Genomic DNA, 25,813 nt, shown 5'->3' on the forward strand with positions numbered 1-25,813 from the left:
GTGGCCCTTCCCTGGCTTATCCAGTGTTAGCAGCAGGATCCAAATCTGGATCCCCATCCCTGTGCACTCAGCCATGTGGAGTGTGAGCCTAAGGGGTCACCCAGAGCTGGGCAGCGGGGTTCGGACAGATGGGGCAGCCAGTCCCCTCCCTAGCGGCATCCTGGGGCTGCCCCCTCCCTCCAAACTAGACTCAGCCACTCCTCTCCAACCTAGGCACAAACAGACCCTTCCTCCATTGGATTGGGGTGCAGACCCATATCTCACCCACATCCACCCTCTGCCTTTCAGAGTAAATGTGCCAGAGCTATGTGCCAGCCAGACCCATTCCCCTTCCCTCAGAGCCGGCTCCCCGCCCGTCTATAACCCTGTGCCTTCCTGCTGTGCTGAGACGGTGTCTCCTGGGAGATCAAGCAATGTGTCCCACTCGCCACACGCTCACACACACACACTGCATTTCCCATCAGACCCCCCCCCCCATGTCAGGGCAGACCCTGTCTCAGGTGACCAGGCTATCCCTGGCTCTGGGAGGGGAATGAGGTCTAGTGAGCTGGGAGGGGAGTGGAACTCAGGACTCCTGGGTTCTCTTTGCAGCTTGGGGGGAGGAGGGGAGTCTAGTTGGTTAGAGCAGGGGGGGGCTGGGTTTTATTCCCAGCTGTGGCAGCCATAACCCATGGGCTGCCTCCGATTTTGTACCACGCTGCCGCCTCTGCGCCCCCTGCCCCGGGTTCAAATCCTCCCACCAGGAATCTCCCTCCTCGTTTCCCCCCCCCCTTCCCCAGCGAGCCGGGGCACGAATGGGTTAAAGACACCAAGCGCCTGGCGTGTAGCCTGGAGCAGGGAGGGGGACGGGATAGCGGAGGGACCTTCCTGTGCCAGCCTCGGACACCTGGGTCCCGAGCCCAGCTGCCCTCCCGCCGCAGTCTGCAGCTCCGGGGGATCGCCCCGGCCCGGCGGTGAGTAGGGGCGCGGGGAGAGGCGGCCTTGGGAGGGAGGGAAACAGCCGCAGAGGCAGGAAATCGCTGCCTGGAGGAAGCGGCTTCAGGGCCGGGGGGGGATCGGAGTCGAACCGCGGCTGGGACTAGAGAGATTCTCCCCCCCCCCCCCAATCCCTGGGCAGCCCCGGGGTCTGTGCAGCTAGCTCCGCAGTGCAGGGGTTAAGCAAGCTGTGCAGCAGGCGAGGCAATGGCCTGCCCGGGGGAATGGCTCTGCCAGCGATGATCCCGGGTGTGGGCTGACTTAGGCTGGGGGGAGGAACCCGGCTGTGGAGAAGGCATGAGGGAAGGGGGGGCTGGTGTCTGGTGGAGCAATGACTGCCTGCTCCCTGCCCACACTGCCTGCCAAGGGTGAGTTAGTTTGTGGTGTGGCAGCTGGAGCTGGGGCTTGCCCAACTCCTCTCGATGCCCACGTGGTGGGAACAGGGGCTGGGCTGGGGCTTAGTTAGTGGCCCCCTGTTAGTGGGGCTTCTGCTTTTGGGGTTCATTAACGTCAGTTTTTCGGGCGTTATTTTTAACAGTTTTTGAGTTCTGTGTAGCTATCCAAAAGCTTGGGAGGGGTGTGTTTCAGGCCTTTCCCTTTGTATCAATATTCTTCATTTTGCAATTTAAACTTTGAGTAAATCAACAGAGTATTATCACTTTAATGTATTATCAATATTATATTGTAATGAGGAATTTATTTGCTATAGCCCCTTACGCGCTTTTACCTAGCACTGTTTCAAACAGCACTATGTTAGAGCACACTAGGGAGCTTCTAGTGCGCACCAGCAGGGTCCATGTGGACCAATTAATGCTCAACACATTCCTTCATTTGAGAAATCATACTCCTGTAGTGCACATGACTGCTCCGTCTAGACAAGTCCTTATAACCCTTTCCAATGTTTGATTTCTTTTCTTTGTATTGGGTGTTTTGTTCGTGTTTATCAGCTAAAACCTAAAATCAGATGCCCTACCCATTAGCAATGCCCCGGGCATCCCGTGCCCAAGTAATGGCAATTTAGGAGGACATCATGTCTCTTGCGATACACAGCATAGCTGTAGCTGTGTTGGTCCCAGGATTTCAGAGAGACAGAGTGGGTGAGGTAATATCTTTTATCTGGGGTTGTCAAATGATTAAAAAAATAATCACAATTAATCACGAGATTAAAAAAACAGGCACGATTAATCACAGTTTTAATCTCAGTGTTAAACAATAACAGAGTATCAATTTAAATGTATTATAAATATTTTTGGAGGTTTTTCTACATTTTCAAACATATTGATTTCAATCACAACACGGAATACAAAGTGTACAGTGCGCACTGCATATTATTTTTCAGTTCACCTCATGCAAGTTCTGTGGTGCAACCTCTTTATAGTGAAAGTGCAATTTATAAATGTAGAATTATTTTTTTACATAAACTACACTCAAAAGCAAAACAATGGAAAACTTTAGAGCCTACAAGTCCACTCAGTCCTATTTCTTGTTCAGCCAATCGCTAAGACACACAAGTTTGTTTACATTGACAGGCGATAATGCTGCCCGCTTCTTATTTGCAATGTCCCCTGAAAATGAGAACAGGCGTTCTCATGGTACTGTGGTAGCTGGCATGGCAAGGTGTTTATGTGCCAGATGCGCTAAACTTTAGCATGCCCCTTCGTGCTTCGACTTGCAGATTCTAAAGTAATAATAATAACTCTACATTTGTAAGTTGCGCTTTCACAATAAAGAGATTGCGCTACGGTACTTGTATGAGGTGAACTGAAAACCACCATTTCTTTTGTTTATATTTTTTACAGTGCAAATATTTCTAATCAAAAATACTAATATAACGTGAGCACTGTACCCTTTGTATTCCATGTTGTAATTGAAATCTGGATGTTTTGCTACATTTTCAAATATATTGAAGTATTTATAATACATTTAAATTGGTATTCTATTATTGTTTAACAGTGCGATTAAAACTGTGATTGATCGTGACTATTTTTTAATCTAGTTAATTTGTTTTCCGTTAATTGCTTGCGTTAACTGCAATTAATTGACAGCCCTGCTTTTATTGGACCTAACTTGTGACACTGGCACTGGCTGAGTGCTGGGCAAGGACTCCGAACTCCTGGGTTCGATTCATGGTTCTGCTATAGACCTTGGACAAATCATCTTTCCTCTCTGGGCCTCAGTTTATACTCCTGCACTTTGTCTATTTAGAGCAGACAGTAAGCTGTTCAGGGCAGGGAGTGTCTTCCACTGCGTACCTGTACAGCACCCAGGGCAACAGAGCCCCAAACTCGGTCGTTGGGTGCTCATGCGGTCCCTGGCACAATGGGGCCCTGATCTCTGCCGGGGTTTCTAGGTGCTACTGTTGCTAGTGACAGTAAGAAGTTCTCAGTGCTGTGATAATCTCCAATGCCTCCTCTCTGCTGTTCTAGGGGCAGGCGTCCCCGTTCCCAAACCCGACCTCGTGTCACACATGGAGCCATGGGAAGAGCTGCAAGTCCCAGATCCCCAGTGCTCCAAGGAACAGGAGATGCCAAGAGGCACCCAAGAAGGTGAGGGTATTCGGAGACCATCTGTGAGGGACCATCCTTTGATTTCACTCCTGGCACTCTGGCAGGTGAATAGGGAGGAGAGGATAACAAACTCCCTCATCTTCCATGCTAGGCAGGCTTAGCTTCCTTGAGACACTCCCAGCTCAGGAGATTCAGGGAGGCAGTTTCTCCCCCTTAACCATCATGTAAAACCAGTCTCTCAGGGAGTGTGTGTCTCTTCAACATCTCGCTCACCCTCGGTCTTTTGACTGTCCCCTCCCCCCTTCATGGGGGCGGGGGTGATTCAGGCACAGATCCTCAAAGGTTCCCATTGATTTCAGTGGAAGTTAGGAGTTGGAAGTACCTTTGAGGATCTGGATCTCAGCCCTAGGAAGGTGGGTCTGGCTCACCAGAAGTGGGAGGGCAGAGGTCGCTAGTCCTGGGTGTGCATCTCAAGAGCTCTGACCTGGGCTATTGTCCAGCCATGGTTCCTGACTGCCAGGATATGGAACTGACCCGATAGATGCTGCAGTAACCTTCTGTACATTAGGCAGATAAACATCTAGAGCGGCTATAGATTATTACAGGCCACTCCTGATCTGCCCCAGGGCACCTCCTCTGGGCATCAGTGCAGCAATGACTCCCATCTGGCTCCTCTTACAGGTGCCGAGATCCCATGTAGAAGCAAGGAAGAGACTTTGCAGCATGAAAGGGAAGCAGCCAGTTGCAAAGGGAGTGTGTCCTGTAGACTCAAGGGGGGCGATGGCTGGGTGGAAGGGCAGCAGGATCCTGGACCTCTGGGCTCCATTTGCGTGAAGAGTGGTTTGAGCGACGGGTCAGTGGGTGGCATCCCAAGCCCCATCACCTGCCCCATGTGCGGGAAGAGCTTCAGCCGCAGGTCGAACCTCACGAAGCACCAGCGGGTCCACACGGGGGAGCGTCCCTTCTGCTGCACCCAGTGTGGGAAATGCTTCACTCAGAGCTCCAACCTCTGCCGGCACCAGAGCCTCCACGCAGCGGGCGAGGGGCCCTGGCGCTGCCCTGAGTGTGGGGAGAGCTTCACAGGGAGCGCAGGGCTGGCCAGGCACCAAAGAACGCATGTCGTAGGGGAGAGATCCCACTTCTGCCACCAATGTGGGAAAGGCTTTGCCAGCCACTCACTCCTGACCATCCACCGGCGCAGCCACTCGGGGGAACGGCCATTCTCATGTGCCCAGTGCGGGCGCAGCTTTGACCGCAGCTCCCTACTGGTGGAGCACCAGCGCACCCACACTGGGGAGCGCCCCTACCGCTGCCACCAATGCAGCCAGGGCTTCACCCGCGCCACCCACCTCAGCCGGCACCAGCTAATCCACCGTGGCGAGCGACCTCACGGCTGCCCGGAGTGTGGCCGGCGCTTCCGGCTCCGGGCTGCGTTAGTCAAGCACGTGCGGAGCCACACAGGAGAGCGACCCTATAAGTGTGCTGAGTGTGGGGCGGTCTTCGCCAGTGTCTCCTCCCTGGCTCGGCACCGCCGGAGCCACGCCGGCGAGAAGCCCCACTGCTGCCCTGACTGTGGCAAGAGGTTCGGGCAGAGCACTGCCTTCGCTGAGCACTGCCGCACCCACACCGGGGAGCGCCCCTACCGCTGCCTGGAGTGCGGCCGCGCCTTCGCCGGCAGCTCCAACTTCATCCGGCACCAGAGAGTCCACACCGGGGAGCGGCCCTACCAGTGTCAGGGCTGCGGCCGCACCTTCCGGGTCAGCTCCAACCTGGCCAGGCACCAGAGGACTCACCACCAGGGGCTGGTGGCCACTGAGTGTGGAGATACTCCCTTGCTGGGACAGGCAGGACAGAGCTAGGGCCACTGGGGGCATGGGCCAAGCTAGGGCCACTGGGGGCAAGCCAAAGGCCAGGGGAGCTGGACAGGGCTGGGCCATTGCAGGTGTAGGCTGAGGTGGAGCTGAAGGCCGGGCGGGGGCTGGCTGGGGCTGGGCCATGGCGGGCATAGGCCGAGGTGGAGCCAAAGGCTGGGGGGGGTTGGTTGGGGCTGGGCCATGTCAAGTGTAGGCTGAGGTGGAACCAAAGGCCAGGGGTGTGGGTTGGGGCTGGGGCCATGGCAGGCGTAAGCTGCGATGGTCAGAGCACAAGGCAGGAGCAAGTGGCTGGATTCTCTGCAGCCCTGAGCCAAGCAACACCCCATGGAGCAGGATCAGATGGCCTCAGGGAAGGTGGCTCCTCCATCTTGCCACACCAGCCCTCTCTTCCCTGCCATGGTGCTGAACTCTCCGTCCAGTAGGAAGCGCTGCCTCCTAAACCCTCCTCCTACCATTACTGCCAACTTAGGCCAGGCCTGCTGGGGCAGAGCTCTCTCCTTTCATCCCCCCAAGGAAGAAAGGGCCAGTGTTGGCCCCTGGCTCCAGTCTGCTGCTCACAGGGCTGCGCCATGGCGACAAACTCAGAGGTGCCCCAGGGGCAATCCTGCCCTAGGAGAGCTGCCCGTCTTTGCTGTATGGACCGGCATCAGGCAGGCTGGGCCCTGCCCACAGTGCCGCAGGTCTCCGTGGGTTGTGTGCCACCCCCCGCCCCGAGCCAATGCCGCTTGAGCCGCAGCAGGTTTCTTGATATTAAAAACAAAAGCCCGTGGTTCCCAGGTGAAACGTGGGGTCGGCCGACACACTGAGCCCCGGAGCTGCCTGCTGAGCCATGCTCATCCTCGTTGCACTTGTCAAACCAACCCAAATAGCTTTCTTCGACAGGGTACCAAGTCTCGTGGATGGGGGGACGTGGTATATCTTGATTTTAGTAAAGCTTTTGATACTGTCCTGCATGATCTTATAAATAAACGGGAAATACAACCTAGATGGAGCTACTATAAGGTGGGTGCAAAACTGGTTGGAAAACCATTCCCAGAGAGTAGTTATCAGCGGTTCACAGTCATGCTGGAAGGTCCTAACGAGTGGGGTCCCACAGGGATCAGTTCTGGGTCCGGTTCTTCATCAATGATTTAGATAATGGCATAGAGAGTACACTTATAAAGTTTGCGGATGGTACTAAACTAGGAAGGATTGCAAGTGCTTTGGAGGACCGGATTAAAATTCAAAACGATCTGGACAAACTGGAGAAATGGTCTGAAGTAAATAGGATGAAATTCAATAAGGACAAATGCAAAGTACTCCACTTAGGAAGGAACAATCAGTTGCACACATACAAAATGGGAAATGACTGCCTAGGAAGGAGTACTGCGAGAAGGGATCTGGGGGTCATAGTGGACCACAAACTAAATACGAGTCAATAATGCTGTTGCAAAAAAAGCGAACATCATTCTGGGATGTATTAGCAGGAGTGTTGTAAACAAGACACGAGAAGTAATTCTGCCACTCTAATTAGGCCTCAACTTGTGTCCAGGTCTGGGCACCACATTTCAGGAAGGACGTGGACAATTTGAGGAGAGTCCAGAGAAGATCAACAAAAATGATTAAAGGTCTATAAAATATGACCTACGAGGGAAGATTGAAAAAATTGGGTTTGTTTAGTCTGGAAAAGAGAAGACTGAGAGGGGACATGATAACCGTTTTCAAGTATGTAAAAGGTGGTTACCAGGAGGAGGAAGAAAAATTGTTTTTTCTTAACCACTGAGGCTAGGACAAGAAGCAATGGGCTTCAGTTGCAGCAAGGGAAGTTTAGGTTGGACATTAGCAAAAACTTCCTAACTGTCAGGGTGGTTAGGCACTGGAATAAATTGCCTAGGGAGGTTGTGGAATCTCCATCATTGGAGATTTTTAAGAACAGGTTAGACAAACCTGTCAGGGATGGTCTGGACAATTAGTCCTGCCTCAAGTGCAGGGGACTGGACTAGTTGACCTCTTGAGGTCCCTTCCAGTTCTATGATTCTGTGATGGTTGTGGTGGTCCCTTCCGGACTGCTGTCCAAGCAGGGTCACCTGTATTGCCCTCTGCATGCTCATAACACTCAGGTCTGCATGAAGACAAGGGCAGTAATCCAATCTTATACTTCCGCCAGTGGCCTGCAGGGGTCAGGCATGACGTTTTCCCCCCAGCGGCACAATTGGGCAATGGATTCTGGGTTATTTGTTTTATTCACCTTTCTCTGTATCATTAGGGATTGACCACATCTGGAGGTAGGACACCGGAGGGTGGACCAGTGCTCAGAGCTGATGTGCCTTGTTTGCATGCTCATGGTATAACTGCTCACCAAATTTGTGGTCAGGAATGAATTCCCCCCCAGGTCATGCTGGCAGGGAGAGCGCACACCATTCCTGGAAGTACTGGAATATCCAGTACTCTGGGGAGGTGTGAGTGACCACCCTATCTCCCCCAACTCTAATCCCCTAGACGCCACTCCCTTTGCAGAGCTAGGCCTAGAACCAGGAGTCCTGACTTCCTGCATCCCTACTTAACCCACTAGACCCCACTCCCTTCGCAGAGCTGGGGATAGAAACCAGGAATCCTGGCTCCCACCTCTAACTCACTAGACCCCATTTCCTTCCCAGAGCTGGGAATAATTGGATCAATGGAGATGGGGTCTGCTCCTGAAATGGATGCTCTGACAGGGAGCATTTCTGGGGGGTTGCTCTTTCAGGGAGACAATGTCAGTATAGCAGGAAGGCACAGTGTTATAGAGGGGGTGGGGAGCTGGCTCCGGGGGTCTCCGGGGTGCGGGTGAGGTCTGGCTGGCACATAGCTCTGGCACATTCACTCTGAACAGCAGTGGTGCGTGTGGGGGAGATCTGGGTCTGAGCCCCATTCCGATGTGGGAAGGATCTGTTTGTGCTGAGGTTGGAAGGGAGCAGCTGAATCCAGTCTGGCTGAATGCCACGATGCTGCTAGGGGGCGGGGACGAGCTGCCCACGTGTCAGACCCAGGAGACCAGTTATGATGTGTTGGGAACCTGAGCTGGAGATGCCCTGAGAATTCACAGCATCTGACAGCTCACTGCATGGATCACAACTGCACAGACATTCCTGTACTGCTTACTCCCATCCCTAGACTGGGAATAGAACCCAAGAGTTCAGACTCTGCACCCTCACCAGCTCCACATTCTCTCAGTAGCTTTGACAGCGTGGTCTAGCCGCAAGGACACTGGCCTGGGAATTAAACCTGCTGAGGGATTGTGAATCGGACTGTTTACACCTTTTTACACCTGTTTACTTCTTTTTTGTTCTTTTGGGAAATCAAGTGACTGAGCAGCAGTTTGGAGAAAAGATGTCTGAGTTAAAATTGTTAAACAACAACAAAAACCACCAAAGAAAGAAAGAAACAAATAAAAACTCGACCAAGAACCAGGACAAAAATGCAGGGAACTTCTTATGGAAATGGCAAGTCTTATTAATTGAATAAAGAGAGAAAAATAGGAACCCACATGTAACTGACCCAGACAGGATTTAGGGCAAGGTGCAAACAAAAGAGGGACTGAAAAAGATATTCCAAAGGAAAAAAGTTTGGAAGAGGGTTTGGCAAGTAGAAAACATTAAAGCCTCCAAATGCAGCTTGGTAACATCCAAGTCCCACCTCCTCATGAGATTAGGGTTGCCAATTTTGTTTCGACTTATTCCGGGAGGTTTCATCATGACATAATCTTTAATTAAAGATGAATCTTTAATTCCTGGAGACTCCAGGACAATCCTGGAAGAATGGCAACCCTACATCAGATGCTAGCAGTTGTTGCTAAACCCACAGATAAATATAACCTATGACGGGCACAGGTGAGGTTAATAACAAATATCCCTTAATTTACTGCATCATTGTTAGAGTCCTTGAGTTAAAAGCAAAATTCAACCTCTAGGGCAGAGTTAAGGTCATGAGTGCACATCCCTCCATTTCTGACGGCACTGTTAGAATGCTGTAGCTAAAAGTGAACAAATACCGCAGATATTTGGGAGTTCGGACTTAATACCTTCTGCCAAGATTTTCAGAAGTGACTAGAGATTTTGAGGCTGTGTGTGCCCCAGCTCAATACCTTAAAGGGGGCCTGATTTTGGGAAGAAAAGTGCTCAACCCTTTATTCAGAATCAAGCCCTTTTAAAGATGTCCCAAACCTTTTAGGCTACAGAGGTCCAATCCTGAAAGGATCATAGCAATTACGGCTTCTATCAACACTTCACAAGAAGCAGCCAGGTCCTGGATGCATCTGCGAAGAGATTCTTAGGTGCCTCTAAAGTGGCACCTAATAAATATGGTTATGGAGGATTCAGGAAAGAAGAGTTTAACCCAAACATTGTCTAAATTGGGATTTGTGCTGATTCCAGCTGCTCGTCATGTATCTGTCCCAATGTAAACCCCTAAGGAAGACTATGGAAATCATTACTTCTATTGGTGCAGGGGATGTCTTGAATTGGGGCAGATTTCCAGCATACAAAAGATCTTGAAATCCCCTCAGGAAATCTGATCTAGAACTTGTTAAAATAACGAAATTTTTCACCATGAAAAATTTCATTTTTTTGAGAAAGAAAAGAAAGAAAGAAATGTAAAAACATTTTATTTTCAAATCACAATTTCGGTCTGGATTTTCAAAGAAAAAAGTTTTCAATTTGGGGACTTTTGAGTTATTTTTCTCTCCCCTCCTTTTTTCCTCACTGCAAATGATGGGTGAAAGTAGAAGTGAGACAGAAAGCGTGCTTGATGAGAGGAGAGCAAAGCAAAAAAAATCCAATTTGAAATTAAACAAAAATGTGCATTTTGTGATCACCAGTCAAAATTTTTTGTTGAAAATAACGTTTTCATGAGAAAAACTCCATTTTTCACTAAACTTCATTTTTTGCCAGGAATATGTTTTGCTTACAAAATATCAATTCACTCTGATTAATTTAATCCCATTGAATTTAGAAACCAAATTCTCTTCAACTCCTTTGAAAAATCCCAGCTGGGAAGGCTAACTCCTAACATCCAAATCCAAGTGGTGGAGTCCTAACAACAGTAGCTCAGTCTTTAACAAAACACTTCCTGAAAGGCGGAGTTAAGGTTATTAATGGCTATCCATTAGGGATCTGGGGCAAAAATTGGGGGTTGGTCCTGCTTTGAACAGGGGGTTGGACTAGGTGACCTCCTGAGGTCCCTTCCAAGCCTGATATTCTATGATTCTATGATCCCTTAATTTGTGATACTATTCTTAGAATCCTGCAGTTAACAAAGTTTTTTGCCTGTGGAAAACAAACCTTTCCTTGGTTTTTATTGTTCATTTTTTGTTTTGTGTTTTAACAAATAAAACAAAAAGTGTACGTTGTTATTTCTAATCTTCCCTAAGTACTATTTTTAAGTGTTAGTTTTCTAAAAAATTAAATACATAAAAGTTTTGGGAAAAGAATGGAGGAAAATGTTAATTTTCATATTACAAATATATATACATAATATATATAAAACCAGGGAGGTTAAGCAAATAGGAGTGACACTTCCAAAAAGTCTTGAAAAGCAAGGAGCCAATTCCATTGTGATGTGTTGTTTATTCTTGTATATCCAACTCATGGGGTCTCAGCCCCCAAAGGTGATTGTTACAGGATCTGAAGGAATTTGGGCACATGACTCTCTTCCAAAGCTGATCAAATGCTGGTCTGTCCCGTCCCCGTCCCCACCCCCTTTTTTTTTTTTTTTTGGACAAAACAGATATTTTCCCCCCCTAGAAATTTCCATTCCACGGAAAGGTTGATGGGATTCATTGAAAAATACCTGGAAACTGTTTGGGTTTTAAGGGGGAGGGATAGCTCAGTGGTTTGAGCATTGGCCTGCTAAACCCAGGCTTGTGAGTTCAATCGTTGAGGGGGGCCATTTAGGGATCAGGGGCAAAAATTGGGGATTGGTCCTGCTTTGACCAGGGGGTTGGACTAGATGACCTCCTGAGGTCCCTTCCCACCCTGATATTCTATGAACCCAAATTTTCTCACCTTTAGGTTTGTTGACAAAAACCCTGAACATTTTCCACAAACGTTTAGATGAAAAATTTCAAGGAAACACATTTTTCCCAACCTTGTTTTCATTAAAAAATTTATGGGGACACACAAATCATTTCCTGACCAGCTCTTATCCGTTAGACCCAATCCCAACCCAAATGCATGATCCCATGCTACCCTGAGCTAAAGGGGTAACTCCCCCAGCTGTGAGTGAGCAGTGGGATGTTGTAGTAGCCAGGGCTGTGCACTAGAGGGAGACATGGCCACAGGCATTAAGCCCACGAATTACACCTGAGCCTTAGAATCCTGGCTATAAATTCAGCCTCTGGTGGATTCCTAAACCCTTCACAACTGTGAGACACATGAACAAATTCCACCAACTCCATTGGGATTGGAGCAGGTTCACAAATGCCTCCAAAATTTAACCCCACCAGCCTGGCCACTCTAAGCATTCACAAATCATGAGTCAGCCCCCAGAATAATCATGGCTTGAAAACATCATGAGATGTTGAAAATCATAAATGTAAGGGTCTGTCCCAACCATGAGGATCAGAAAATTCAGAAATCAGATCTTTCTCCCCAACCATGAGGATCAGAAAATGACTTTTTTAAAAAGCTGAGATTTTCCTATAGTCACAAGACTTTTGGGGGGAAAATATCACCAACAATTTTGATTAAAAGAAAAAAGGTGTCTTGTTCCAGAACCAAATTGACTTAGTGAAACTGTTTTTCTTTCTGTCCCTTGATCAGCTCTAGCACTACACCTGCTCCCTGTCCCTCTCTAGTGGCTGGATAAAGGATTACAAGTCTGTATCACCCTCTTGGCCTGGTAACTCAAGTAACAGAGGAGTCCCGGGTTCAATCCCCACCCAGGGCAGCCAGGGAATGGAGGGGCTTAGTTCGCAGGTGGGGAGGGGAGTTCATTATCACCATCGTCCACCACAATAACAGTGGCATGGAACTTCTGATGCTGCGCCAGCTGCGAGGGAAAGCAGAACCCTTTGCCGCATTGGTGGCAGCGGTGGGGCCGCTCCCCGGTGTGGATGGCCTGGTGTTGCACCAGGTTGGAGCTCTGGGCAAAGGTGCGGCCACACTGCCCACAGGCAAAGGGCCGCTCACCGCTATGGGTCAGTTGGTGCTTGCGCAGCACCTTGCCATCAGCGAAGCCCTTGCCGCATTGGTGGCAGCAGTAGGGCCGCTCCCCACTGTGCAGCCGCTGGTGCCTCAAGAAGCTGGAGCTATCACTGAAGGCCCGGCCACATTTCGGGCACTTGTATGGGCGCTCCCCAGTATGGGTGCGCAGGTGCTGTGTCAGGTTGGAGCTCTGGGCAAACGCCTTGCCGCATTGGTGGCAGCGGTGGGGTTTCTCACCAGTGTGGACTCGCTGATGCTGTGTGAGGTGTGAACTCATGCTGAAAGTCTTCCCACACTCAGTGCACCGGAAGGGCCGCTCCCCGGTGTGGATCCTCAGGTGCTTAAGGAGCGGCGATCGGTCCACAAAGCCCTTGTGGCACTGGGGACAGCGGTGGGGGTTGTCAGGGCTATGGAGCCGCTGGTGTTTGGCCAACTGGGAGTGCAGACAGAACCCCTTCCCGCACTGTGGGCAGATGAAAGGCTTCTCCGCCAGGTGGGTCTTCTGGTGCTGCGTCAGGTTGGAGCTCTGGCTGAACCCTTTGCCACACTGGTGGCAGCGGTGGGGTTTCTCGCCAGTGTGCGTGTACCGGTGCTCAATCAGGTGTGCCCGACGGCCGAATGCCCTCCCACAGTCGGGGCAGCGGTAAGGTCGCTCCCCAGCATGGGTGCGTCGGTGCTGGGCCAGCCGGGAGCTGTCGGCGAAGCTGCGCCCACAGCTGGGGCAACAGTAGGGGCGTTCGCCTGTGTGGGTACGGGCATGCTTGGTGAGCGACGAGCTGTCCACAAAGCCTTTGCCACACTGGGGGCAGGTGTAGGGGCGCTCTCCCGTGTGGGTCCTGCCGTGCTTAACTAGGGACGAGCTGTCGGCGAAGCCTTTGCCGCAGTCGACACAGCGGTAAGGGCGCTCACCTGTGTGCATGCGCCGATGCTGCACCAGGTGAGAGGGCCAGGTGAAGGCTTTGCCGCAGTCGGCACATTTGTAGGGTTTCCCTGAGTTGGCAGCGGGGAGCGTCATTGGTGGCCATTCCTGGTCGGGGCTGGGGGACAACTCCCACTCGGACCCGCTTGACAGCGCCCCGTCCTCCGGGCCAGGACTCCCCTCCTTGTCTCTGCTCTGCACCTCGTCGCCAGCTGGAACAACATGGAAACAGATCACCACTCACGGGGCTGAAAAACCGTCTCCCAACCCACCCTCTAGAGATGGAGCTGGCTGGGAGCCCGTGTCCCAGCATGACACGCAGGCTAGGAGAGGGATTGTGGGCTGAAATCCAGGATGTGCTGGAGTCCAGAGTGCAGCTCCCATAGGGCTTATGAGGCATGCTTTTTTTAACAATGAGTGTAATCAACCATAGGGACAACCTACCAAGGGTTGTGGCGGATTCTCCATGACAAGATTTAAAGCAAGTGTGGCGGTTTTTCTAAAAGATCAGGCCTAGTTCAAACAGGAATTAACTCAGGGAAATTCTCTGGCCTGTGTGATACAGCAGAGACTAGATAATCACAGTGGTCCCTTCTGGCCTTGGAATCCATGATTCCATGGGCTACAATGGGGTCAGGACTTCACCTGTGGATGTCAAGGCCAGAAGAGCCCATTGTGCCCATCCAGTCCAGCCTGAGAACCCAGGCCAGAGAACTTCAACCAGTATCAAGATCCTTGGCTGTATAACTTCATAGATTCCAAGGCCACAAGAGACCATTGTGATCATCTAGTCTGACCTTCTGTGTAACACAGGCCAAAGACCTGCCCCCAAATCATTCCTTGGGCAGAGCTTTTAGAAAAGCATCTAAACTTGATTTTAAAACGGTCAGGGATAGAGAATCCACCATGACCCTTAGTAAATTGTTCCAATGGTTCATTACTCTCAATGGTAAAAATTTACACCTTCCTTCCAGCCTGAATTTGTCTAAGCTTCAACTCCCAACCACTGGATTGTGTTAGACCTTTCTCTATCCCAGTGTAGACTTATAGACTGTGGTCAAGTCACTCCTTAACCGTCTCTTTACTAAATTAAATAGATTGAGCTTCTGGAGTCTCTCACTATAAGGCAGGTTTCCTAATCATTTAATCATTCTTGTGGCTCTTCTCTGAAACCCTCTCCAATTTTTAAGCATCCTTCTTGGATTGTGGACACCAGAACTGGACACAGAATTCTAAGAGCAGATGGATCAATGACAAATACAGAGATACAATAACCTCTCTGCTTCTCTTAGAGATTCCCTTGTGTATGCATCCAAGGATTGCACTAGCCCCTTTGGCCACAGCCAATGTTTACTAGAGGGGAATTAACCCCTAGGATTCTCCAAAAGATGAGTACACCTGGGGTAGATGGGCAGAGAGATGAACCTGGATGGAGATAGCCTGACAGGGTTCTGTAACTCGCCAATGTAGCCCAGTTTGTGAGTTGTGTACACTTCTATAGCAATCACTGTTAGCATGATCTGCCAACCAAGAATTAATTTAAGGCCAGCAGGGCCCATCATAACCATCCAGTCCACCCTCCAATGGCTATTAGCCAAGATAGTTAGAGATGCAACCCCATGCTCTGGGTGTCCCTAAACCTCTGGCTGACAGAAGCTGGGACTGGACAACAGGGGATGGATCACTCAATAAGTTGCCCTGTTCTGTTCATTCCCTCTGAAGCATCTGGCATCTGCCACTGTCAGAAGACAGGATACTGGGCAACATTGACCATTGGTCTGACCAGTCTGGCCATTGTTGTGTTCTCCTGCCTCACCTAACTCCCCAGCGATTCCTTCCTCCACCCAGTAACTCCTGGCTGAGCGACACGTGCCTATTTAACTGGAGAAATCTGAGAAACATTTTGTTTGACAAATCTGAGAATTCACAAGGCCCAAAAAGTTGGTTCCACTTTATCATAAGGCTCCATCTATAAATGATTCCTCGATGTCTTAAAGAACGGTGACTGAATAGATAGAGTGCCCAGCAGCTCAATACGCTCCTGAAACCCATGGGGTATAATTATTATTACTATTAGTCTGATTTATTTGTATTACTGTAGCACTTAGGAGCCCAAGTGGTGGACCAAGACCTCCTTGTCCTAGGCACTATACAAACACCGAACAAAACCATCTACACACCTTCCAGCGCTTATAATCATCCACCACACGTGCCTGTTCCATGCTTTCAACAGCTGGGCCTCGGTGATTAACACTTTACCTGTCATTTATAAACAGAATCGCTATATAAAGTGTGTCTGAAAAAACAAATCCATCCAGTATGTCTCAGATTACTTATCCAGCTGGAGTCACAACTGACCCCGTCACATTGATGTGGCAGCTCTTGGTTCCCGTGCTGAACTGGACGAGATGAGGCAGGAGTGGATAGGCTCACTGTGTCCTGGGGAGCCAGGGTTAGTTAGGAAGTGTCTCTCACCTGTGCCTGCAGGGACGGGGCTGTCACTGGAGCACTGGGGATCCAGCGTGCACGGCTCTACCTCTGGCTCCATCTGGGACTCACGGCTGGTCTGGGGGTTGGGAATCCGGCCCTGAGGACAGAAAAGAGGGGCTGGGTTAAACAGCTGTTACAAAGGACGCTCTGTTTCAGAGTAACAGCCGTGTTAGTCTGTATTCGCAAAAAGAAAAGGAGGACTTGTGGCACCTTAGAGACTAACCAATTTATTAGAGCATAAGCTTTCGTGAGCTACAGCTCACTTCCTCAGATGCTCTGTGAGTTTGAGGGACTGGAGGGACATATGATGGCGGGACATGGCAAAAAGGGTCAGGGGACCCGTGGGCACAGCAGGGGGGGTCCTGAAGACAAAACGTCTGGGTGGAAGAAGCGCTAATGTGACAGGCAATGGGGATCAAAGGAGGGATCTTGGCTGCCTGCTGTAGTTAGGCCCAAAACAGATGTGGCCAGCTCAAGGAGAGAAGTCCTCCCTGGGCCCAGCTACTGCCTCTGGGAGAGGTGCATAAGCGACATCCCTTCCAGCGCTGCAGGAAGCGCCTCTGCTCCGGAGTTCCCAGGACAGCGCGGTCCCTGTGCCCCTGCAGTGTGGACGTGCCCCGAGCGCAGCCACACTCCGCCGCAGGGGCTGGAACGGAGACGCCTCGAGCGGGGCCCCTGCGCGCGGCCCCGGGGGCTCAGCAGAGAGCCCCGGGAGCGGGGGAGCTTGGAGCTTCCTTGGGACCAGCTGGCTGGGAGCCGGGAATCTGCCTGGTCCCAGCCACAGGGCAGCTCCGCCCCCCCCGGCCCTGCGGCCGCTTCCTCCGGGCAGCGATTTCCTCCCTCCCGCCCCGGAGCCGCGTCTCCGCCGCGCCCCGCTCACCGCCCTGCCGGGGCCCGGGGCTGCAGCCGGGGACTCGCCCTGCGCACACACAGGCCGGGAGCCGGGCTGGGGACCCAAGTGTCGGCCGGGGCTGGCACAGGAAGGTCCCTCTAGTTATTACGTCCCCCTGCCGGGCCGGCTTCTCCGGCTCTGAGCTGGGATGAGGAACTCGCTGGGTTTAACCCATCCCTCCCCAGGCGGCAAGGGGGCGGGTGTCTCTCCCTCTCGGGCCTCTGGCTGCCTGCGGGAGCGAGCGGCTGGGTCCGCACAGGGTGTCACGTGGCTCATCAACGTGGGTGCCAACCCCAGGGCAGAGGGACGCAGGCCCGGGCCCAGACCCCAGACCGGTTGTGTGTTCTGTACCTCAGATGTCACCAAGCAAGTGTCAGAGGTGAACTCCTCAAGCCCTAGAATAACTGGCGTCACTGGCAGTTGCCCTGGGCACTCTGGCTAGCCTGCCACCCCGGGCAAACCTGCTTTTGTGCGAGAGGGTCCCTTACCCCAAAAATCACAACAATATTCAGGTTTCAGAGTAGCAGCCGTGTCAGTCTGTGTTCGCAAAAAGAAAAGGAGTATTTGTGGCACCTTAGAGACTAACCAATTTATTTGAGCATAAGCTTTCGTGAGCTACAGCCCTGAGCTGCAGCTCAGGAAAGCTTATGCTCAAATAAATTGGTTAGTCTCTAAGGTGCCAGAAGTCCTCCTTTCCTTTTAACAATATTCAGGCTACTGGCAGTCCCAAAGGACCAGTCACTTACCCCAGGTCAGTTGCACCTTAGATCTTCCCCCAAAGATAACACTTGTAGCCAATCCTTTAATTAACTAAAGATTTATTAACTAAAAAAAGGAAACAGGAGAGTTGTTCACTGTGAAAGTAGAATGAATTATATTGAAATTATAATTCATTAAAGAAATGCTACTTGAAGGGTTTGTTGAAATATAGTTGTCAGGAAGAGAAACATTAAGGAGTGTGAGACAATGGGTCCTCAAGCTAATTAACTTAGAGCTTCTACTGAGCTAGGAGATTGGTAAAGGTTAGTATGCAAATAAGATATGCATGTATATTTGTCAGTTTTTGCTTCCTTTTGTCTCTTATGTTAAATTGGCTTTGGCTTACCTGTATAAATAAGTTAGCTTGAACCTCAGAGCGGGGCTCACATATCTGGGTGCATTGGCAAAGCGCTTTGCTAATAAACAGAGTGGGCTGACAAATTATGTGAGTCCTGAATCTGACTTTGACATCACAAAGTTGAAGCCGGTAACTTACACACACAAATGAGTTACAGTCTTAGGTTCCAAAAGGTGATAAAAATCTGTTGTAATGTGCAAGCACTATAAATCCTCTGGAGCTAAGCAGCTTGCTTCAACTCAGTAATATCGCCCTCTCTGCATTCCAAGCAGCAGAGTGATGACAATTTCTTCTTGAGGGGGATTTGATTCCCTTCCCCCAGAGTTCAGACCCTGCTGGGACAAGCGCATGTCCCCTTTTTGTGGGGAAAACAATCAACAAAGTATTTTGGTTCCACTCCACAATGGTTTGTCTGGTGTCTATGGGCCTTCTTTTGTTGGGCAGGAGGTGACACCTCTCGTGGTAAACGAGTATCGCACACGTGGTAATGCTTGTCTCCTGACTGTAAGGGTTTCCAGTTTCATAGCAAACACTTTAATAGTTACAGAGCAAACACTTAAATATTACCTTATAATAGAAGATTCAGATATTATAATTGAGATCAATGCCTGCAGCAACTCACAAGCATTTTATAAAGTCCCCAAACACAGAACACATTTCTATGAAGCTAATATATATTTTAACAATGCTAACACACAGGCGAACCGGTCTGGTTTCCAGCTATGCATCTGTCAGTATTCAGTGAGGCCTAGGGGCCTTGGCATGAGCTGGCACCTTGTCTATTGGTGTCACAGCACTGTTCTCACAAAGGTCTATCGGGGGAAATCCCAGGGAAGTGAGAGCAGCATTTGGGCCTTTGATGGCAAAGCACAGCTCTCCCACCATTGGAGAAGGGTTTCAGAGACGAGCTACAGGAGCTATTTGAGGTCTGGAAAACCTGCTCTATAGTTAAGATTATATTTTTATTGGTAACTGCCGATAAATGTCAATTTCACCATCCACACACACCCATAGATGAAAAACAATTTCCGCTGTAATAATAAAAATTTACAGATAGGTAAAGCAAGAAACATGCTGCTTGAGAACTAGAGTTTGATTTAAGGCTACATGCCTTGTTTTATTTTGACATGTGACATTGACCATTAGTGTTTTAGTAACTATAAAACTTTAACTTTTTTAATCTCGAGGTCTACCATCATTAAATAATTATTGTCTGATATCTCGCCCCCACACACCTTGTTGGACCTTCTATAATTTCCCACAATTGTGAAAATTTATATAAATTTTGAAAAAATTGCTTCACACCAAACTGATGTGATACATCGACGTTATTTTAAAAAATAAAATCCTGCCACACCTGCCAATAGTGAGGTACCAAAGGACTTCAATGGGTTTCGTTTATTCGAGAAAAGGTTAAGAGGTGACGTGATCCCAGTGTAAGCACTGACATGAAGGGGATGGCTGAGAGCAGAGGGCTCTTTATCCTCCAGTCTTTGCAGAGCATGATCCACTGGCTGGGAGCAGAAGGGAGACAAATGGAGGCTGGGAATTAGGGGGCAGTGTTTATCTGGGAGGGGAATGAACCATTGGGAGAGCTCCCCTTAGGATGGGGTGAATTCTCCATCCCTGGGAGTCTGTCAGTGGAGGTGGGGCGTCTCTCTCTCAAAGCTCTGCTCTAGCTCAGCCAGGAGTTACTGGGCCAGAGGCAGGAATCCTGGGGGAGATTCTCTGGCCTGGGTGAGGCAGGAGCCTGACCCAGATGGGCACAATGGGCCCTTCTGGCCATGAGCTCCATGACTCTAAATCCAAGCTGTTATAAACAACTGTAGGGCAGGAGGCAGAGGTTGCCCACAGAATACACCAGCAGTATAAGAGGGAGTCTAGTCTCTCAGGTGTTGAGGGAGAAACTTCCAAGCCACGTGTGGAGGCTGCAATGACATTTGGCCAGAGGAATAGCGGAAAGACAGACAATAGGCCGAAAGGCTAGGACAGAGAGAAGGCCTGAAGGGTGGCAAGATAATTCTGGGGAATTTTTGCCTAACACAGAGATGTCAAAGATGCCCCAGGGTCAGATCCTTCGCTGGTGTAAATCAGTGTCACCTCAATGGAGTGTTGCCGATTTACATCAGTTGGGGATCTGCCCCCATTAGGGTGACCAGATGTCCCGATTTTATAGGGACAGTCCCGAACTTCAGAGCCTTTTTCTTATATAGGTGCCTATTACCCTGCACCCTTTATCCCAATTTTTCACACTTGCTCTCTGGTCACCCTAGCCCCCATTGAGCCCAGTTTACACCCGTGGGGGATCTGCCACATTTCTCACAATGCATTGAGCGGCTCATGCAGCGTCATGGCTGGGGTGGGAAGGGTTAAGCCCAGTGACTCCTGGGTCTGCCACTTCACAGAGCAGACGGCTGGGACGGGGACAGGATAGCGGAGGGACCTTCCTGACCGCGCGGTCCCCGGGTCCCCAGGTCTGGCCCGCGCGTGAGCAGCGGGGTCTGGGGGGATCGCCCCAGCCGGGCGGTGAGTGCGGGGCGCCGGGCGGCCGCGAGAGGCGGCACCCGGGGAGGGAGGCAGGAAATCGCTGCCCGGGAGAAGCCGCTGCCGGGAGGAGGGGACCGGCCTGGAGAGACCCCCGCTCCCCCAGCCAGCTCCGGGGCAGTATGGGCTGGGAACGGGGCTGGGGTAGTGGGGGCGGGCTGGGGGCCGGGGAGCATCGGCTGAGCTGTGCCTGGGGGAGGCTCCGACAGACCCAGCCTGGCTCCAGCCAAGGCTACCGGCCTCTCCAGCCCCCACAGCGCCCCCTGCTGGCTCTGGGGATTGAGCGCGGGTCTGTGCTCCCCTCCCCCGGCTCTGGGGCACATTCCCTGCAGTCTCCCCTCTCCCCCGTGGGTCCTCCCAGGCCCTGGCTCCATGGTGACCTGTTCGGCTCCTCCCCAGGTCAGGGTGCATGCCGGTGAAGGTTGAACAAGTGGCCCGGGAGAAGATGGCATCCCCTGGGGCATTATGGGAATCTCCCGGTTCCCAGCTGGACCAGCCGCAGCTCCATCCAGAATGTCTATCCCAGAAGGAGGAGGGAAAGGGTAAACCTGCAAGACCCCACTATGAGCTGCTTTCTATCCCCAAAGAGAAGCCCCAAGCTCTCCCGGAAACAGGACACCAACGTGAGCTTCTTTGTGACATAAAGGAGGAACCCCTGGAAACGGGTAACAAATCACTTCTCCATCCCCCGCCCTTACTGCGTATCTGTGCATCGCCCAGCATGACGGGGCCCTGATCTCAGTCACTGGGTGTCTGTGCAGCGCCCGGCCTGATGGGTCCCTGATCTCAGTCACTGTGTCTGGGCATCGCCCGGCCTGATGGGTCCCTGATCTCGGTCACTGGGTGTCTGTGCATCGCCCGGCCTGATGGGTCCCTGATCTCGGTCACTGGGTGTCTGTGCAGCGCCCAACATGACAGGGCCCCACTCTCCGTCACTCTGTCTGTGCAGTGCCCGGCCCAACGGGGCCCTGCTCTTATTTGGCACATGTATCTATCCGTGTTATTTATCTGGCCTCACCGGTGCCAGGTCTGAGCATCTCACAGTCATTTGTGAGTTTAGCCACACGCAGCCCCTGTGAGGCTAGGAAGGATCAGGCTAAAGGTGAGGCCCAGAGAGGTTCACCCAGCATCACTCAGGAAGTTCGTTTCAGAGCAGGAAATTGAACCCAGATCTCCTGACTCCCGGTCCAGTGCCCTAAGCCCTGCACCATCCCCATTCATAGGTGCCCCTGCCGTAGATGTTATAACAACAGACTGACTCTCATCTGGATTGTCTCTTCATTCCAGCTGTTGACAGGAAGCTGAGCAAGGAAGGTACCAACACTGCCCCCTCTGCCCTCAGCTCCCTGTGCCCATTCTCCCTCTGGGAGAACCTGGCAGACTCCACTGGCTGTGGGGACGAAGTACCCAGGGATCCCACTGCTAACCCCCAGCAGGACAAGCCCTTCCGGTGCAACAAAGAAGAGGTGTTTGAGGATCCCACCCTTGCCCCTCAGCTGGATGGGGCACTTGGAGATCTCACCTCTGCCCCCCAGCCAGCCGAGAAGCCATTCAGGTGCAGCGAGTGCGACAAGACCTTTGGGCAGAGCTCCCACCTGCTGCAGCACCAGATCACGCACACCGGGGAGCGCCCCTACCAGTGCCCTGACTGCGGCAAGCGCTTCAGCTGGAGCTCAGCCCTGTGCCAACACCAGCGCATTCACCGCGGGGAGCGCCCCTACCAGTGCCCTGACTGCGGCAAGCGCTTCGCCCAGAGCTCCAACCTGACCACCCACCGGCGCACCCACACGGGCGAGAAGCCCTACCGCTGCCCACAGTGCGGCCGCGGATTCAGCCAGAATGCCAACCTGCTGACCCACCAGCGGGTGCACGCGGGGGTCAAGCGCCACGAGTGCCCCCAGTGTGGACGGGTCTTCGTGGAGCGCTCGTCCCTGCTCAAGCACCAAGGCGTGCACCTGGCGGAGAAGCCGTACCAGTGCCCCGAGTGCGGGCGCAGCTTCACACAGGGCTCCACACTGGCCCAGCACCTTCGCATCCACACCGGCGAGAAACCATACCAATGCGGTGAGTGCGGGAAGTGCTTTGGGCAGAGCTCGGCCCTGGCCCAGCACCGCCGGGCCCACACAGGTGAGAGATCCTACCACTGCCACCAATGCGGCAAAGCCTTCAGCCAGAGCTCCAACCTCATCACTCACCAGGCCTCACACACCGGTGAGCGGCCCTACAAGTGCCCGGACTGCGGGCGCGCCTTTGGGCGCAGCGCCCATCTGGTTACCCACCAGCGCACCCACACTGGGGAGCGACCCTACCGCTGTCACCAATGCGGCAAGGGCTTCAGCCAGAGCTCCACCTACATCCAGCACCAGACCACCCACACCGGTGAACGCCCATACAAGTGCCCGCAGTGTGGCAAGGCCTTCAGCCAGAACTCCAACCTGCTCACCCACCAGCGCATCCACACCGGTGAAAAACCTTACCGCTGCCACCAATGCGGCAAGAGCTTCCGGCAGAGCTCAGGCTATCTGCAGCACCAAAGGACCCACACAGCCTTGCAGCCCTCCACCACACCCACATAATGGTGCTCGCCATGGGGACTATGGGTCTAACATCACAAGCCTCCAATGTTTGTGCTAACTCAGAGACATGGTGGGAATTACAAACCACAATATGCTGCCTGGGCAGCAGAGGGTTACACACAGTTGGACATGCAACTGCCTCTCCTGATAGGGCTAAAGCAGCGACACAGTGGACTCATAGATGGATCTGGACTGAACATGGGTTTTCCATTTTATGGGAAATTCTGTGATTTTTTGGGGGGGAAATATCCATTCCAAAACAGAATGAAAAGAAACAAATTCAGAACTTCCCCTAAAACAAAATCTGTGGGGGAGGGGGAGGGAACATCTAGTGTTAGCAAAAACAATTTGTTCTGGGTTAGACTCTCTCATTCTTTATTATATACCATAATATACAATTTTTAAAATATATGTAATACGCAATTTAAAAAATTGAAAAGAAACATCATCTGGAAATGGGAAATCAAAATGTTCCGCTAAAGGTCAAAGCATTTTGTTCCAGTTTTTTTCCTAAATGAAATTTCATTGAAATCGATGTATTTCCACTCAATGAAATGGCATTTGCTGACGGAGACATATGGCATCACAAAAGTTCCAACCGGCTCTTTTCAATAAAGGCTATACATTGCCCTGCCAACACAACCTGTGGTTGCACCCAGGCAGATGTGCACTGGGAACATCAAACAGATCTTCTTGTGCTGACTTGTCCCACAATCCGCTTAGAACTCACTCCCCAACTAGATTCATTTCTCTCGATTTCTGAGGGGTCTTTGATCTCACAGACAAAGGCAGAAAGAGATCTGCTGGCTGGGAGCTTCCCCAGGCAGAACTGCATTGGGAGAGCAAAAACTTTTCATCCAGGGGAAGATTGAAAGGCTGGAATCAAAACATTTAAACTATTCAGTCACTGAGTTTGGGTCACTAGTAACAGCCTATGTCTCTGAGATCTCAGCTTGCAGATCTAACTAGACAAGGAGTATAGTCTGCTAAACTAGATTCCCAGCTGGCATAAATCAGGTATAGCCCCAACAGAGTCAATGGGGCCAGATCCCCAGCTGGTGTCAATTGTCTGTAGCTTCATTAGAGTCAATGGCCCAGATCCCCAGCTGGAGTAAGTTGGCCATAGCTCCACTGGGGAGATCTTGTCAGGCTGCTTGGAGATTTGAACACTCACTGGGATGTGAAGGAGGCTGTGAGTTAGAGTCACACGTCCCGTATTTGTGTTGTGGATAACAAATCGGTTAACCTCTACCATGCTCTCAGCTGTGGAGGCTGTATTGAGATGACTGGCTGTGATGGAAATGTTGCATTCCCAATATTTGTACTTTTAACATTTGTTTTGTGAGGTGGTTGTTTTTTCTGGAACTTTCAAATAAATTGAAGGAAAAACTCAGAACAAAATACCAGTTTTTCTATAGCATTGTCATGGTTTGTCATTGTAATCAACTTCTCAACTTTGTAAAGTGCCCAGGGTCAAGGAATATTGACATGAAATGAAATCCCAAATCACATACGTTTTATTAAGTAAAACACAGTGGTACAAACACGCAAAGTTAGGTTAAAGTCCAGTGAATTCCCGCCTATGAACAATAACCCACATGTTCAATGGCGGAAAAGGCGGGGCTTATTGTTTGTCTTCAGGTCCAACCTTGTGTTGTAGGTGGCGCTTGGGAAGGGCACCACCTGTTGCTCCTCGGTGGGCCCCCTGCTGTGCGGGTGACTGTTGCTATGGGACCCCGCATGCCATGCTGACCCTAACTTGGCCCGCGGGCAGGGTCCAGGAGCACATGCAGTGGAATGAATCGGGAAAGGCGGCCGATGCAGCCACCCCAGCATGGTTGCCCGACCCTTGAGCCTGGCCTACTTTCAGGGGCCCTCACAATACACAGCCTGGAGGGCAATGGGAGTGCTGCTTAGCCCAGTAACCCAGCGTGGTGCTAGGGAGCACTGCAGAGAGTGGGATGGGTGCTCAGTAGGGGGCATTGTGATGCAAGGAGTGGAGTGGGGGCTCAGTAGGGGGGGCTGTGCTGCAGGGAGCGGGAAGGGGGGGCTCTGTAGTGGGCATCATGATGCAGGGAGCAGGGCAGGGTCCTCTTACGCTTTCCCAATTCTGGGACTTCTCTGATTCCTGTGGCCCCTATTTGGATGCAGGATTCATCTTCAGTGCCCGTCCCAAAGCTCCATCTGGCTGAGACACCCCCCAGGGGCGAGTGACAGGAGAGAAACACCATTTTTCACTTCACTCTTTCCTTTTGTCTCACACTGAATTATTACCAGACAACATTGGTTTCCTTTTTCGGTTTAAGGTAATGGAAGAATACAATCAATTTGTATTCTGGTCCAGGGACCCTCTATCCTTTGATGACTCGGGGGGGGGGGTCCTTCTACCAGTCCAATATCTTCATTATTGGCAGCACAAGGCAAGCAATTATTTACATACTGCTCCATATCAGTTCTCATATTTGGCCACCAGCTGCTGCTTGCAGCCTGCTGAGTGTTTTCTCCATGTCTAGATGTCCATTATTATGGACTAGGGTTATCACTTCAGATCTTGTTTCAGTTGGGACAACCCTTACTGGCACATTTTCCCCATTTTGGTAGCTAAAATGAATCCTGTATTATGCAGCCAAATTTTCCACCCTTGATATTCCCCTTTAGCTACAAGCCTTTTTATTGCTGGATCTTTTTTTCCTGTAGGGATATTAGACCTATTTGTTCTGTTTTATCCCCTTCTACTGCTACTGGAACTAACTGGAATT

General features: G+C 51.1%; 2 protein-coding genes across 4 annotated transcripts; one reads left to right on the top strand and one right to left on the bottom strand.

Annotated features, from left to right (window-relative positions):
* Positions 1 to 24,469, top strand: LOC140913056 (uncharacterized). The gene is made up of 5 exons (XM_078853187.1): positions 1 to 953; positions 3,402 to 3,521; positions 4,164 to 5,336; positions 20,859 to 21,143; positions 21,766 to 24,469. The coding sequence occupies exons 1-5, from the start codon at positions 671 to 673 to the stop codon at positions 23,052 to 23,054; spliced, it is 3,150 nt and encodes a 1,049-aa protein (XP_078709313.1). The 5' UTR covers positions 1 to 670; the 3' UTR covers positions 23,055 to 24,469.
* Positions 9,962 to 16,990, bottom strand: LOC140913672 (uncharacterized). Of its 3 annotated transcripts, none has more exons than XM_073350450.2 (3): positions 16,806 to 16,990; positions 15,911 to 16,022; positions 9,962 to 13,647 (listed from the first exon to the last, which is right to left on the bottom strand). In XM_073350450.2, exons 2-3 carry the CDS (start codon positions 15,981 to 15,983, stop codon positions 12,278 to 12,280), a joined length of 1,443 nt encoding a protein of 480 aa, XP_073206551.1. In that variant the 5' UTR covers positions 15,984 to 16,022; positions 16,806 to 16,990; the 3' UTR covers positions 9,962 to 12,277. The 3 variants fall into 3 exon arrangements, with proteins under 3 accessions (XP_073206551.1, XP_073206554.1, XP_073206552.1); XM_073350453.2 differs by lacking the exon at positions 16,806 to 16,990 and adding an exon at positions 15,616 to 15,694 and having other exon boundaries at positions 15,911 to 15,998; XM_073350451.2 differs by lacking the exon at positions 16,806 to 16,990 and having other exon boundaries at positions 15,911 to 16,763.
* Positions 24,470 to 25,813: the final 1,344 nt, after the last annotated feature.

This window comes from Lepidochelys kempii, chromosome 6 (assembly GCF_965140285.1).
Source record: "Lepidochelys kempii isolate rLepKem1 chromosome 6, rLepKem1.hap1, whole genome shotgun sequence".
Lineage (NCBI taxonomy): Eukaryota > Metazoa > Chordata > Testudines > Cheloniidae > Lepidochelys > Lepidochelys kempii.